Raw genomic sequence first — 12,823 nt, 5'->3', positions numbered from 1 at the left:
ACTTCTTTAGGCTGGATGGTCAAGAAAAAAACCTCCTGAGAAGGAAAAATTTAAAGAATGTTCTGAAGGACAAGGAAAACCAACCACTCAAAAATCAAAGGACATGTGTTGCAGGCAGAGGGACCCTACTGCAAATGTCCCCAGGGAAGAAAACCTTGGTGCATTTGAGGACCAAAGGAAGTCCAATGTGGAAGTCCAATGAAGGGGGATAAAGAAAAGCTGAAAGGTACGAGACACAGGCAGGTATCAGATGATCTCGATTTGGGGACCAAAACAGTTTGCATTTTACTCTAAAAGGATATGGAGCGAATAGGGGCATTTCAGCAGAAGAATGCCATGAACATAGTTATATTTTTAAAATTAAAAAAATTAAATTTAAATTTAAAAATCTAAATGCCCTATGGAGAATTCACTGTGGTAAGGCAATTGCAAAGGTAGAGAAACTGGTCAGATGGTATTTCAGTGGTCCAAGTTAGAAATGAAGATGATTTGGCCTAGAGAGGGTCGAAAGGAAAAGTAGACTGATCTCAAGTTTTATTTTAGTGAATCCCATGAATAGTACTGTGTTGCATATAAATAAAGAAAAAGAAAAGTCAAGGAAGAGTCTTACATTTCTGCATTGAGCAACGGGCTGTGTGATAGTGGCATTTTGGGAGGTACAGGGGCAGGTTTCGGGATTTGTTTTTAGTTTATGCTATGACATTTAACTCAAGTAATTCTCTCAATGTCTATTTATTAATGGTATTACCATCACTCCCATTGAGAAAGGTGCACCTCGGAGAAAAACAATTTGCCAAAGATCAAACCGTCGGTAATACTGAGCCAACCTTCCAGTCCTCCTCATTCCATTCTCAATCTGGTTTTTCTTCCTCTAGGTTATGCTAATACAGCTTTCTGGCTCTTTCTGTGCTTCAGCATTGTTTCAAGTTGGAAAGTACGGTATTTCTTTAGGGAACCAAAATGGTACATGTGTTTAATCATCCTTGGTGTGCCATTTACAGAGTAGACACGAGCAATACCAGAGATCCGAGATGCCTCTCTCTTGACATGAACATCAGAGTTTCCAAAATCATACCCTCATCTCTGTGTATAATTTTTTTCCCATGTGACCACAGACAGAAGCTAATTTCGCCTTCATTGGTATTTCGTGGTCTACGGGATTTCAACGAGGGCTAATTAATTTCCACCTGTGCACATCTCAGTCATCAGATCATGAAGAGAAGTTTCATTTAGTTTTAAAGCAATGCTAGGGATGTGGATTATTGAAGTCGTAGGACTCTTCCGTCAACTGTTCCTCTTTCCAAAATTTCTTTTACATGTGAGGGCAGATCATTCTTTTTATACACAGTGCTCTCTCATCAAACCCTTTCCTGCCTAAGGGGATTGCAGTTTCTTTCTAAGTCTCTTTTTTGAAGGAAATCCAAACTTCCAGCAGACTTGTGGTGCCCCTCATTTGGGCCAAGTCAACTATTTAAATTCTGCTGCATAAGCCTTCTGCTTCCGGTAAGTCAGTTTTCCTTCATTTCATGCTCCTACTCCTCTGCTTTTTAAAGTAATCTCTTACCTCCTCCGCCACCACTCTGCCTCAATGCAAGTTTATGTCCCCTTAGAGACTTACATATGATCCTGAATCCTCTTAAAATTTTCTCTGATTATCTGCTATTTCTGATAATCCTTTATGGCATTTAAATACTGAATATGTTGGTTTGCATTAGTACCCAGGACATCTATATGTACACTTTTTAAATATGTATCTGTACATTTGTATTATAGCTCCAACAAGACTATAATATTCTAGAAGTCCTGGCCAATTTCATTCTTACAATCCTGACTGTACTGTCCAAGCAATAGCAACATGTTGGCCACATGATTTTTTTTTTCTTTCCTTTTCTTTTTTTTTTTAATACATAGTTCTCTCTACTCATTGTTTCTTTTCACCTGATGGTCTTGTAATTGTGTCACTTCTAAACCCTGAACATATGTATTCTTTTGCTATAAATCAAGTAAGTCTTAGAGAAAAATGAAAACACAGACTCAGGTATCATCATCATCATCATCATCATCTTCTTCTTCTTCAATCTCAATTTCTTCCAGTTTTCTAGAAACATTGCCAAGTCAGTGTGTTCAGCCAAGGAACCTCCTGTTGACTTGACAGGTTGAGTCCCTGGTTTACAGCCATTTAAATGTTGTATTACTTCCATTACATTTGCCTACAGGGTCAGCCCTAGGCAGGGTTACAAAAATTTTCTTCTCACTGGAAATCTGCAGAGCAACAAAAAACTATATAAGGAGTAGAGAAAACTCAACCGACTTAAAAAATTGGGTTTCAATTGGGGAAAAAAATAAATTATATTAGAAAATATTTATAAACGAATTTTAATTTGGAGAGGTAAGCTATCTTTGATAATGGTGTTATTCGAGGTGCTATTTTTTCTTCTCTGGTGTATTCTAGCACTCTTTAAAATTTAAAGAATTATACAGGAAATGACTGCAGTAGAAAGCCGTTTAGCATGATAGGGATGCAGCTTACCTCTTTTCTGACTAACGGATGCCTCAGTTTACGCTGTTTCCTTTGGTAGGTTTCAAATTTATAACGGTACACAAAAATCAGAATTTTTCTGCTGTCTTACTTGTTATTTCTTTGCCATTGGTTTCAGAAATGGGGAGATGGTGAGAGAAAAAAAGTGAGAGGGAGGGAGAGACCAGGGAAGAGGGAGAAAGGAGAATGAATATGTAAGTATCAAGATAGGTTGACTGTAAGTGACCAAGAAAGAGTAATTGTTTATGCTGTAAGAAGTTGAATATTTTATATCCTAAGAAAATGTAGAGGAAAGATAGTAACAGGATTCATTAATTCAGTTGCCCATCACGAATATAAAAAAAATACAAATTCTTCCCTTCTTTCCATTTTCTTTCCTTGGCATAACTGCTTTATCCTCAGGTTTCCTCCTTTCTTGGCCACAAGATGGCTTCAGCAACTCTAGGCATCTTATACTCACAACGATATCCAGAAACAGAATAAATAACTATTTCTTCCCCCTGTTTTTCTTCTTATTAGTGGGAGAAAAAAAATTTCCAGAACCCCTCAGCTGACTTCTTCTCACATCTCATTGGCCAAATTGTGTCACCTATCCAGACCTAACCAGTCTCTGGCAACAGAAATGTTACAACCAATATTTGTTTAGATAAGAGCTCAGCAAACTATAGTCCAGAGGTTAGCCCTAGGAGCTAAGATTGTTCTTGAATTTTTTTTTTTAAGATTTTATTTATTTATATGTTAGAGAGAGAGAGCGCGCGCACAAGCAGGGGGAGTGGCAAACAGAAGGAGAAGTAGGCTTCCTGCTGAGCAAGGAGCCTGATGTGGGACTCAATCCCAGGATTCTGGGATCTGACCCAAGTCAAAGGCAGAGGTGCAACTGACTAAGTCAACCAGACGTCCCTATTCTTGAATTTTTAAATAGAAAACAATGTTGAGAATAATATTTTGAGAGGCACCTGAGTGGGTCAGTTGGTTAAGCAGCTGCCTTCGGCTCAGGTCATGATCCCAAGATCATGGGATCCAGCTCCACATTGGGCTTCCTGCTCAGTGGAGAGCCTGCTTCTCTGTCTGCCTCTGACCTTCCGCCCTACCCATTTTGCTCATTCTCTCCTTCTCCCTTTTTCAAAAAAAGAATAATATTTTGAGACATGTGAAAATGGTATGAAATTCAAATTTCAGTGCTCCTAACAGGTTTAATCAGAACCACAGCCATATCCACTCATTTACCTTTTCACTACAACTACTTTTAGGCTACAATGGCAGAGTAGCATAGTTACAACAGGAGATCATATGGCCTGCAAAGCCTAAAATATTTACTCTCTGGCCCTTTACAGGAAAAGTTTGCCTAGCCCTAGCTTAAACCAAATTCTATTTACCCAGCAGTCCTGAGTCAGACTCTTCCAAAGAAGAGAATATAGTTTCATGATTTAAAAAAAATTTTTTTTAAGGATGGGAATGAAGATTCCCGAACAAAATGTTCTAGGGCAAGAGTAAGGAATGAAAGTGTTGGGGAGGCAACAAATGTGAAGAAAGAGAGAAAGAGAGGTTCAAGCACAATTTAAATGAATAATCCATTCTTAGTGCTGTAAAAAGCTGACTCCCAAAACAACTTGTTGAAAAAACAGAGCAAGTTTATTGCTCATTCTGTTAAGAGAGGCCACCATCTCACATAGGTATGGGAGGATCTGTGAATAGAGTGGTAAAGATTAGGACAGAATTTATGGAGAATTGGAAGTCTGATTTGAGGGGAGTTTTCACTGTGGGAGGTTGATTAGGAGAGAGTTAGGATTGCAGTACAGCCATCTAGGATTTGTGAAAATAGCTAGGTGAGGCAAGAGATTAAAAGAATCTTAGAGAATGAACTGCCATTAGATGTCCTGATGGGTCTTTGGGCAGATTCCTAGAGGGGCAATGAAACAATTTGCTTGGACAGGAGAGTCCCCACAGATAGAGAGGCTAATAAAGATGATGGAAGAGCAAACATCATGGGTATGTCAACAGAAAGGTCTTGTTTGGAGGTCTGTTTCCAGGCTGAGTGTGGGGCAAGTGGTTTTGGTTCTCAGAATTTAGGAGATTCATATGAGGGTGGAGATTTGCTGGAGATAATTATGAGGGTGACTGTGTGTTCTGTGGGCAAGAGTGGTTGTGGCTAATAAATTCACCTTTCTTTTACCTGGCTTCCAAACCAGTTCTAATACCTAGACTTAGTTTCTGCTAACTGAGCAATGAAACTGTGCTAAATAGAGCAGCCCCCTGTATCTCAGTGCACTGAAGCATGGGTAGGGAAAGAAGAAAGGTCTGTTGACAAAGTCAGAATATCCTCTGGGACAAGGCTGAAAGTATTACAGCTTAATTCAAAACCCATACAGATCCATTGGTAAATAAACCCTGTCAGATGACATTGTAATGGATAGAGCCTACTTTTAAATTGATTTCTTTTTGATGTGATAAAATCATCTTATGAAAGAGATGCTGAAACATGGCTTTTAATGTAAAGTAACATAATTTAGATTTTAAAAATAGAAAACCTTTTGTTGATAGTAGGTTATTCGATTCAGTGCACGTACCAAGCGTTATTTTCTGTGGGTTATAAATTACCTTTGAACTGGCTATAATTCATAAATCGTTACTTATGACTGATTTATAGGAAATCTCATTAATAGCAAGAGTAGAAAGACCTTGAAGTAAGTAAGAAAGAGAAAATAAAAGAGCCTGGGGATTGAAAAAGGAGAGACACATGCACTCTGCAATTAATTGCAATGTATTGGATTTGCATATGAAAGCGTGCTTCTGATCATTGCAGTTAATCCTTACTATAACTCTGAGTAATAGATATTAGTGTTATTCCTATCTTATATAAGAGGAAGAAACTGAGTGTTCCATCATTTTATTTTTAGTTTGAATATGTTTTACATATTTATTATAAATTGCTAATTATGAGCTGGTAAGTATGTGTATGTATATATATATGCATATAGATGTATATAGATGTGTGTATATGTATGTGTATATATATATATATATATATATATATATATATATATATATATATGATATTGCTAACAAAAGCCTTTTGAATAGATGGAAAAGTAAAGTAAAGAGAAATGAGAAGTGAAGTATCTTTCCCAGTTGCAGAGTCATGGAAGTTTAAGCCGGCATTTAAATTTAGGAAGGCTTTACCAGAGCCTTTTCCTTTGACCATGGGACATGCCTCCTTTGCTATTTCTTATTTTAAAGAGAAAAGGATAGCAAATGGCTTATCTTAAGCAAAGGACTTAGCTTCTGCACTTCTGTGCTATGTCCAGTCAATCAGTTATTTCTCTATATCTCTATTACCAGAGACCCCAGGATTCCAAGAGTCAGAGGGTAGGGAGGTAGAAGGTGAACTAGAGGAGTAGGACCCTTGGACCCGAGTCCTAAAAATAACCATCAGTTAATGTATCAGAGATTTTATGTGCTATTTTCTAAATGCCCAATTACCTTAAAAAGTGTGTGTTGGAGGGAGGGGAGCAAATGTATAACTACACCAAATCATATGAATGAAAAATTTTCAGTGGTCATGTCACTGGAAATGTAAGTAAGATTCTATTTAAAGTGGAAATCCCTAAGGGTTTTTAAGGTCATGCTTGAATTTACAATAAAAAATATCTCCTAATCTAGCTCAGGGTGAGAAGCCTACCAATCTTATTGTTGTCACTGTGTAAATAGGACAATAGAGTAGACCTATAAAGCCATCAACAAGATTATTAAGATGAGCAGCCCCCCCCTGCTATTTAGTGATTAGTTGTTTTAAAATGTAGATTTTATTATTATTTGGTATAATGAGACAAATCAGGAGACAATTGTCATTGAAGAGATACATTCTTTTCTTTACTCACAGTTCCCAAGAGGAGGGGGCATGCTATGTCCTAAGGGGGCCACACAAGGAAGCACCAGGGTCAGTCACAGGGGTAGAAGGAATAAGGAAAACTCTGAGCAAGTGCCTTTATTATGGTTTGTGAGAGAAAGCAAGAGATGGCAGGGTAAGCAGGCTTGCAGCTGTCATTGCCCTGTGAGATCCTGAGAAAGGAGCTGATTGGGGTATAGGCTTCAGGTTGATGAAAAGCATGCTTGTGGGCAAGTCCTTTACTATTTCAAGGAATTGGCTAGTCCTTGAGGGGCTCTCTCTGGAACAACAAGGCCCCAGATAACAAAACATCAGAAAATACAGAAGATAGGGTCACCTGAGTGGCTCAGTTGGTTAAGCGTCTAGACTTTTGATTTCCACTCAGGTCATGATCTCAGGGACATGAGGTGGAGTGCTGCATCAGGCACCATGCTGGGTGTGGAGTCTGCTTAAGATTCTCTCCCTCTCCCTCTCCTTCTGCCCATCTCCCCCCAACTGGTGAGCTCTCTCTTTCTCTTAGAAGAAAGAATGAAAGAAAGAAAGGAGAGAGAGATGGAAGGAAGGAAGGAAGGAAGGAAGGACGGACAAAATTATAGGAAGTAGAAAGTCATGATTACTATATTAGTCTCTATCACTACACATACACAGAGTTGTAACTAGATAGTAACTGCTTCTACACATTTACAAAAGCCTTTTTACCCAGTGTCTAAAGTGTGACAGGTGAGAAAAACCATCAGACATGGCTTCTGTCCTTGTGGTGTTCATAGGATGGTGGGAGAAGCAGGACCAGAGACTAATGATCTAGTACTAATGATCATAGTACTGGAATCTATCTATCTATCTATTTATCTATCTATCTATCTAGATCTATATATATATATATAGATATAGATATATGTATGGTGTGAAAAGTCAATCTAATCAATCTAGAGCTGCAGCAGCCTGGAAGAAAGAACTGTCTCTTTCCCAGGCTCTCCATTCTCACACCACAGAGAACGGTTTACTGTCCCTGGACATGCAAGCATCTTTCTGGGTCCTAGTCTCTTGGCTGAACGTGTTCCTTGGCGAAAATGCTCTTCTTTCCTTTTTTTTTTTTTTTTAAATCAACTTCTTCTAGAGAACCTAGATCAGGATCCTCTTCTTTTAAAATCCTCTGATTTACCAGCACGGACTGAGCTGATCTGATATCAGTGCCCCTGTGCCAGAGTGGCCTGGCCTCATACCAATGAACATATGTTATCGTGATTCATCTTTGGCCTATCTGTCTCCCCTTTTAAATGATCATTTCCTCAGGGGTAAGGATGATGGTCTTCATCTTTATATGCTCAGCAAGATGTCTGGGTGAGGGCAAGAACAAGAACGGTAATAATAATGGCTGACATTACGGAGCTTTTAACATGGGAGAGGCATTATTCGAAGCACTTTATCTGTTTTAACTAATTTTATCCTCACAACAACACTAAGGGTATGCACTATTGTCATTCTGATTTTGCAAGTGAGGAGGATGTGTTATGGAGAAGATTAATAAGTAGTCCAAGGTGACACATAATAAGTACTGAATTAGTGCCTTTTTGAGTTGGAAGGTAGTGATCGCCATCCCATTTTTTTTTTATTTGTTTGTTTCTAAGAGATTCATAGAAGGGACACTTTATTGAGATGAGAGTTTGGAAGAAGTCATTACACAGGTGTCCAGTTCATGATAAGAATGAGACAAGCACTGGGTAACCCAAAGCTCCTTTAAAATTCCTTCCTGTGCTGGAAGAGATGCAGAAAGTAAGTTATTTTATTCCCCTTCCCACAAATCTACTTAAAATCAGCGAGAGTAGGGGTACAAGATATATAGTATTTCTGTTATACTAAGGTGTCCTCTGTACCTAAAAGTTATGTTTCATGGAAATTGTTTAATTTGTTTAATTTGTGGTCTGTAGTTGTTGTATTATAGTGAGTTTGAGTATTTGAAAATCTCTAAAAGTTTAGGTACATTTGTACATGCCATTGTTTCAGTGCATCTTCACAGTTGCCAGGGTTCAGAGCTCAGGACACCCCCCAGAAAATTTTAGATTTATTTTAGATTATTTTAGAGAAATTAATCATGAAAAAATATTTTGTCTTTGCCATTGTTCTCCCGGAAACTTTTTAATGGAGATTTGAGATCATATGCTCTTGGACCAGTCAGGTGAGTGTGTGAGTCCTGGTTCTGTACTTATAAACTTTGTGACTTTGTTTCCCTATGACTTCTTCATTTGGAAGTCATAACCTCTTCATTTTGGAAATGGAGACAGTGAACCTCCCTACCTCAGAGCAGTGGTGTAAGGACAAAAGAGGATCAGTCCACGCACCCTATGTAATCGAAAAGGACCCCATTCACAGAAGGGCCCACGCTTGGTTAATGCTCTGTTGTTACACAGAGTTGAAAGTCTTCCTAATTTTTAAGAAGCCATCCTCCAGTTTCATTTGGCACTGGACCCTGCAAATTATGTAGCTACTCCTGGACAGGATTGCTTGTGAAGTCTATAGCCCATGGTGCCTGGCATATAGAAGAATCCTCAATACAATCTCAGCTATTACTGGTTTTGTAAGGGAGCTTTTTGTTTGTTGGGTATAGGGCCAAATCTTATTTTCTGTACTTTTCCAATCTGGTCTGGCCTTTGAACCTGCTGATGGGGTCCATCTCATATGTCCTCATGCATTCAAGTCATACTTGGTTGCTGAACACTACTGTAAGGTGTTTCCCCTCATTCTCTGTGAGCGCACACTTGATATGGGCTGTAGAAGACTGCTAATTTGAAGTACAGAAACATTTTCTCTATAAATATGAGCCACATCACTCAATAAAAGGACATTAGATTGGTTGTTTGCTAGTGTGAGAAATGATGGCCTTAGCTGGTATATTATGTCACTGACTTTGCTCCAGGAAGACATTTGGAGGAGATCTAATGTTGCTCTTTCTTTGCTCTTATGTTGCAGACTATTTGAACTCCAGACGGACCAACACCAGATAAATTATGAATGTTGAACAAGATGACCTTACATCCACAGCAGATAATGATAGGTCCTAGGTTTAACAGGGCCCTATTTGACCCCCTGCTTGTGGTGCTGCTGGCTCTTCAACTTCTTGTGGTGGCTGGTCTGGTGCGGGCTCAAACCTGCCCTTCTGTCTGTTCCTGCAGCAACCAGTTCAGCAAGGTGATTTGCGTCCGGAAAAACCTACGGGAAGTTCCAGATGGCATCTCTACCAACACGCGGCTGCTGAACCTCCATGAGAACCAAATCCAGATCATCAAAGTGAACAGCTTCAAGCACTTGAGGCACCTGGAAATCCTACAGTTGAGTAGGAATCATATTAGAACAATTGAAATCGGGGCCTTCAATGGTCTGGCAAACCTCAATACTCTGGAACTCTTTGACAATCGTCTTACTACCATCCCAAATGGAGCTTTTGTATATTTGTCTAAACTGAAGGAGCTCTGGTTGAGAAACAACCCCATTGAAAGCATTCCTTCTTATGCTTTTAACAGAATCCCTTCTTTGCGCCGACTAGACTTGGGGGAATTGAAAAGGCTTTCATATATCTCAGAAGGTGCCTTTGAAGGTCTGTCCAACTTGAGGTATTTGAACCTTGCCATGTGCAACCTCCGCGAAATCCCTAACCTTACACCTCTCATAAAACTAGATGAGCTGGATCTTTCCGGGAATCATTTGTCAGCCATCAGGCCTGGCTCGTTCCAGGGACTGATGCACCTTCAAAAACTGTGGATGATCCAGTCCCAGATTCAAGTGATTGAACGGAATGCCTTTGATAACCTTCAGTCACTCGTGGAGATAAACTTGGCACACAACAATCTAACACTACTGCCTCATGACCTCTTCACACCCTTGCATCACCTAGAGCGGATACACTTGCATCACAACCCTTGGAACTGTAACTGTGACATACTGTGGCTCAGCTGGTGGATAAAAGACATGGCCCCCTCCAACACAGCTTGTTGTGCTCGATGTAACACTCCTCCCAATCTGAAAGGGAGGTACATCGGGGAGCTTGACCAGAATTACTTCACATGCTATGCTCCTGTGATTGTGGAGCCCCCAGCAGACCTCAATGTCACGGAGGGCATGGCAGCCGAGCTGAAATGTCGGGCCTCCACGTCCCTGACCTCTGTATCTTGGATTACCCCAAATGGAACGGTCATGACACATGGGGCATACAAAGTGCGGATAGCTGTGCTCAGTGACGGCACATTAAATTTCACGAATGTAACCGTGCAAGATACAGGCATGTATACATGTATGGTGAGTAATTCTGTCGGAAATACCACTGCTTCTGCCACCCTGAATGTTACTGCAGCAACCACTACTCCCTTCTCTTACTTTTCAACCGTCACAGTAGAGACTATGGAACCTTCTCAGGATGAGGCACGGACCACAGATAACAACGTAGGTCCCACTCCAGTGATTGACTGGGAGACCACCAATGTGACCACTTCTCTCACGCCACAGAGCACAAGGTCGACAGAAAAAACATTCACCATCCCAGTGACTGACATAAACAGTGGGATCCCGGGAATCGATGAGGTCATGAAGACCACCAAAATCATCATTGGCTGTTTTGTGGCCATCACACTCATGGCTGCAGTGATGCTGGTCATTTTCTACAAAATGAGGAAGCAGCACCATCGGCAAAACCATCACGCCCCGACAAGGACTGTTGAAATCATTAATGTGGATGATGAGATTACAGGAGATACACCCATGGAAAGCCACCTGCCCATGCCTGCTATCGAGCATGAGCACCTAAATCACTATAACTCTTACAAATCTCCCTTCAACCACACAACAACAGTTAACACAATTAATTCAATACACAGTTCAGTGCATGAACCGTTATTGATCCGAATGAACTCTAAAGACAATGTACAAGAGACTCAAATCTAAAACATTTACAGAGTTAGAGAAAACAAACAATAAAAAAAAAGACAGTTTATTAAAAATGACACAAATGACTGGGCTAAATCTACTGTTTCAAAAAAGTGTCTTTACAAAAAAAAAAACAAAAAAGAAAAGAAATTTATTTATTAAAAATTCTATTGTGATCTAAAGCAGACAAAATTATGTGTATTCCTCAGAACCTGTTTTTGCTGCACTTATTTACTATTTTCCCACATCTCATCCCTGCCTTCCCTGGTTGCCATATTTTTCATAGATCTCAAGTCCCTAAAGAACTGGCCTAGGAAATTTTGTAAGAATTCTGTTACACTTTGAGATTTTTATGGTGAATTCTAGTGGTGAGAACCAGTCTATTTTGTCTTTCTTTCTTTCTTTTTTTTTCTCTTTCCTTTCTTTCCCTCATGCCCTTATGAAGTAGTCCAATGGGGAATGCAATATTAGAAATAGATTTTTAAGAGAGAACGAGATTAAAAAAAATGCAAGATCTTATATTTTTCATGTAATGACCTGTTCTGTATTTATGAGAACCATTCAATGACAAAGAAAAAAAAAAAAAAAAAGAAAAAAGAAAAAAAAAAGAAAAAGAAAAAAAAGAAAAAAAGTAAGCAAACAGATTAATTTACATATGAGCATCTATAAAAACCCATGATCTTTTAAACACCTCTAGAACCAGAATTTGTAGTTCAAAAACTAAAAAAATAAGGTTATAAATAAAATATTGTTGGTTTTTCTGTACCTGGACACAGCTCATTTGTAGTATGGCTCAAATGTGAGAAACTTGAAGGTAATTAGATTTCCTACTTTCTAAGAAAGAAAAAAGTATTATATTCTTCAGTCCCAGCATCAGTCTCTTTGGGGTCCTATTTCATTAGCTGACTTGAATGTTGGACCTATCTTCAAGGATGCTGTGGTATTTTATTTTTCTTCTTCTCACTAGGAGCACCCTTTGTAGAATGCGCAGATTAAAAAACAATGGTTTTGTGAAGTACATTCAATCCCACTTGGAAGAAAGTTTCATTATAATCTAGTCACTGTCTCCTAAGTTAAGTCCTATTGACTAAAGTACAACAAGAGAATGTGAAGGTATTCTAAATTATCTAAGTTGAAAAATAATTTTTGGTGCTGAGTATCAGCAAATTCAGCTCAATTCCACAATAATTATTAAATACCTTCTGTTTTAAACACTGATTTTAGTGCTGTGGGTACACAATTGACAAGGCCTGCTTCTTGTCCTTAAATCACTCATGATCTATATGAAATATGATTAGAAAAATATCAGCCTCTTACTCAGGGCTAACTCTAATTTTACTGATAAATGGAAGGTCATGAATTGGGAACCTGAAATTTCAAAAATATTGGTTATTATTACAGAAAGCTCCTTGATTTATGGTTTCTTCCATCCTTCTGGAAGAACTGACTCTCTTCTTTCAAATGGAAATTGCAGAGCTATAAAG

At 38.9% G+C, this 12,823-nt stretch overlaps 1 protein-coding gene across 5 annotated transcripts in view; it reads left to right on the top strand.

Annotated features, from left to right (window-relative positions):
* The window catches only part of LOC132008405 (leucine-rich repeat-containing protein 4C), a 1,212,627-nt gene extending 1,200,099 nt beyond the window's left edge, over positions 1–12,528 (top strand). For all 5 annotated transcript variants that reach the window (XM_059386947.1, XM_059386945.1, XM_059386946.1 and 2 more), the window contains one exon: positions 9,393–12,528. In XM_059386947.1, coding sequence (XP_059242930.1) covers positions 9,435–11,357 — 1,923 coding nt within the window. In that variant the 5' untranslated portion in view covers positions 9,393–9,434 and the 3' untranslated portion in view covers positions 11,358–12,528. The remainder of the gene's footprint in view (positions 1–9,392) is intronic.
* Positions 12,529–12,823: the final 295 nt, after the last annotated feature.

The sequence above is a fragment of the Mustela nigripes genome, unplaced genomic scaffold (genome assembly GCF_022355385.1).
Source record: "Mustela nigripes isolate SB6536 unplaced genomic scaffold, MUSNIG.SB6536 HiC_scaffold_148, whole genome shotgun sequence".
Taxonomy (NCBI): domain Eukaryota; kingdom Metazoa; phylum Chordata; class Mammalia; order Carnivora; family Mustelidae; genus Mustela; species Mustela nigripes.
The sequence above is the reverse complement of the archived record's forward strand: the minus strand, read 5'-3'. Positions and strand labels throughout refer to the sequence as shown.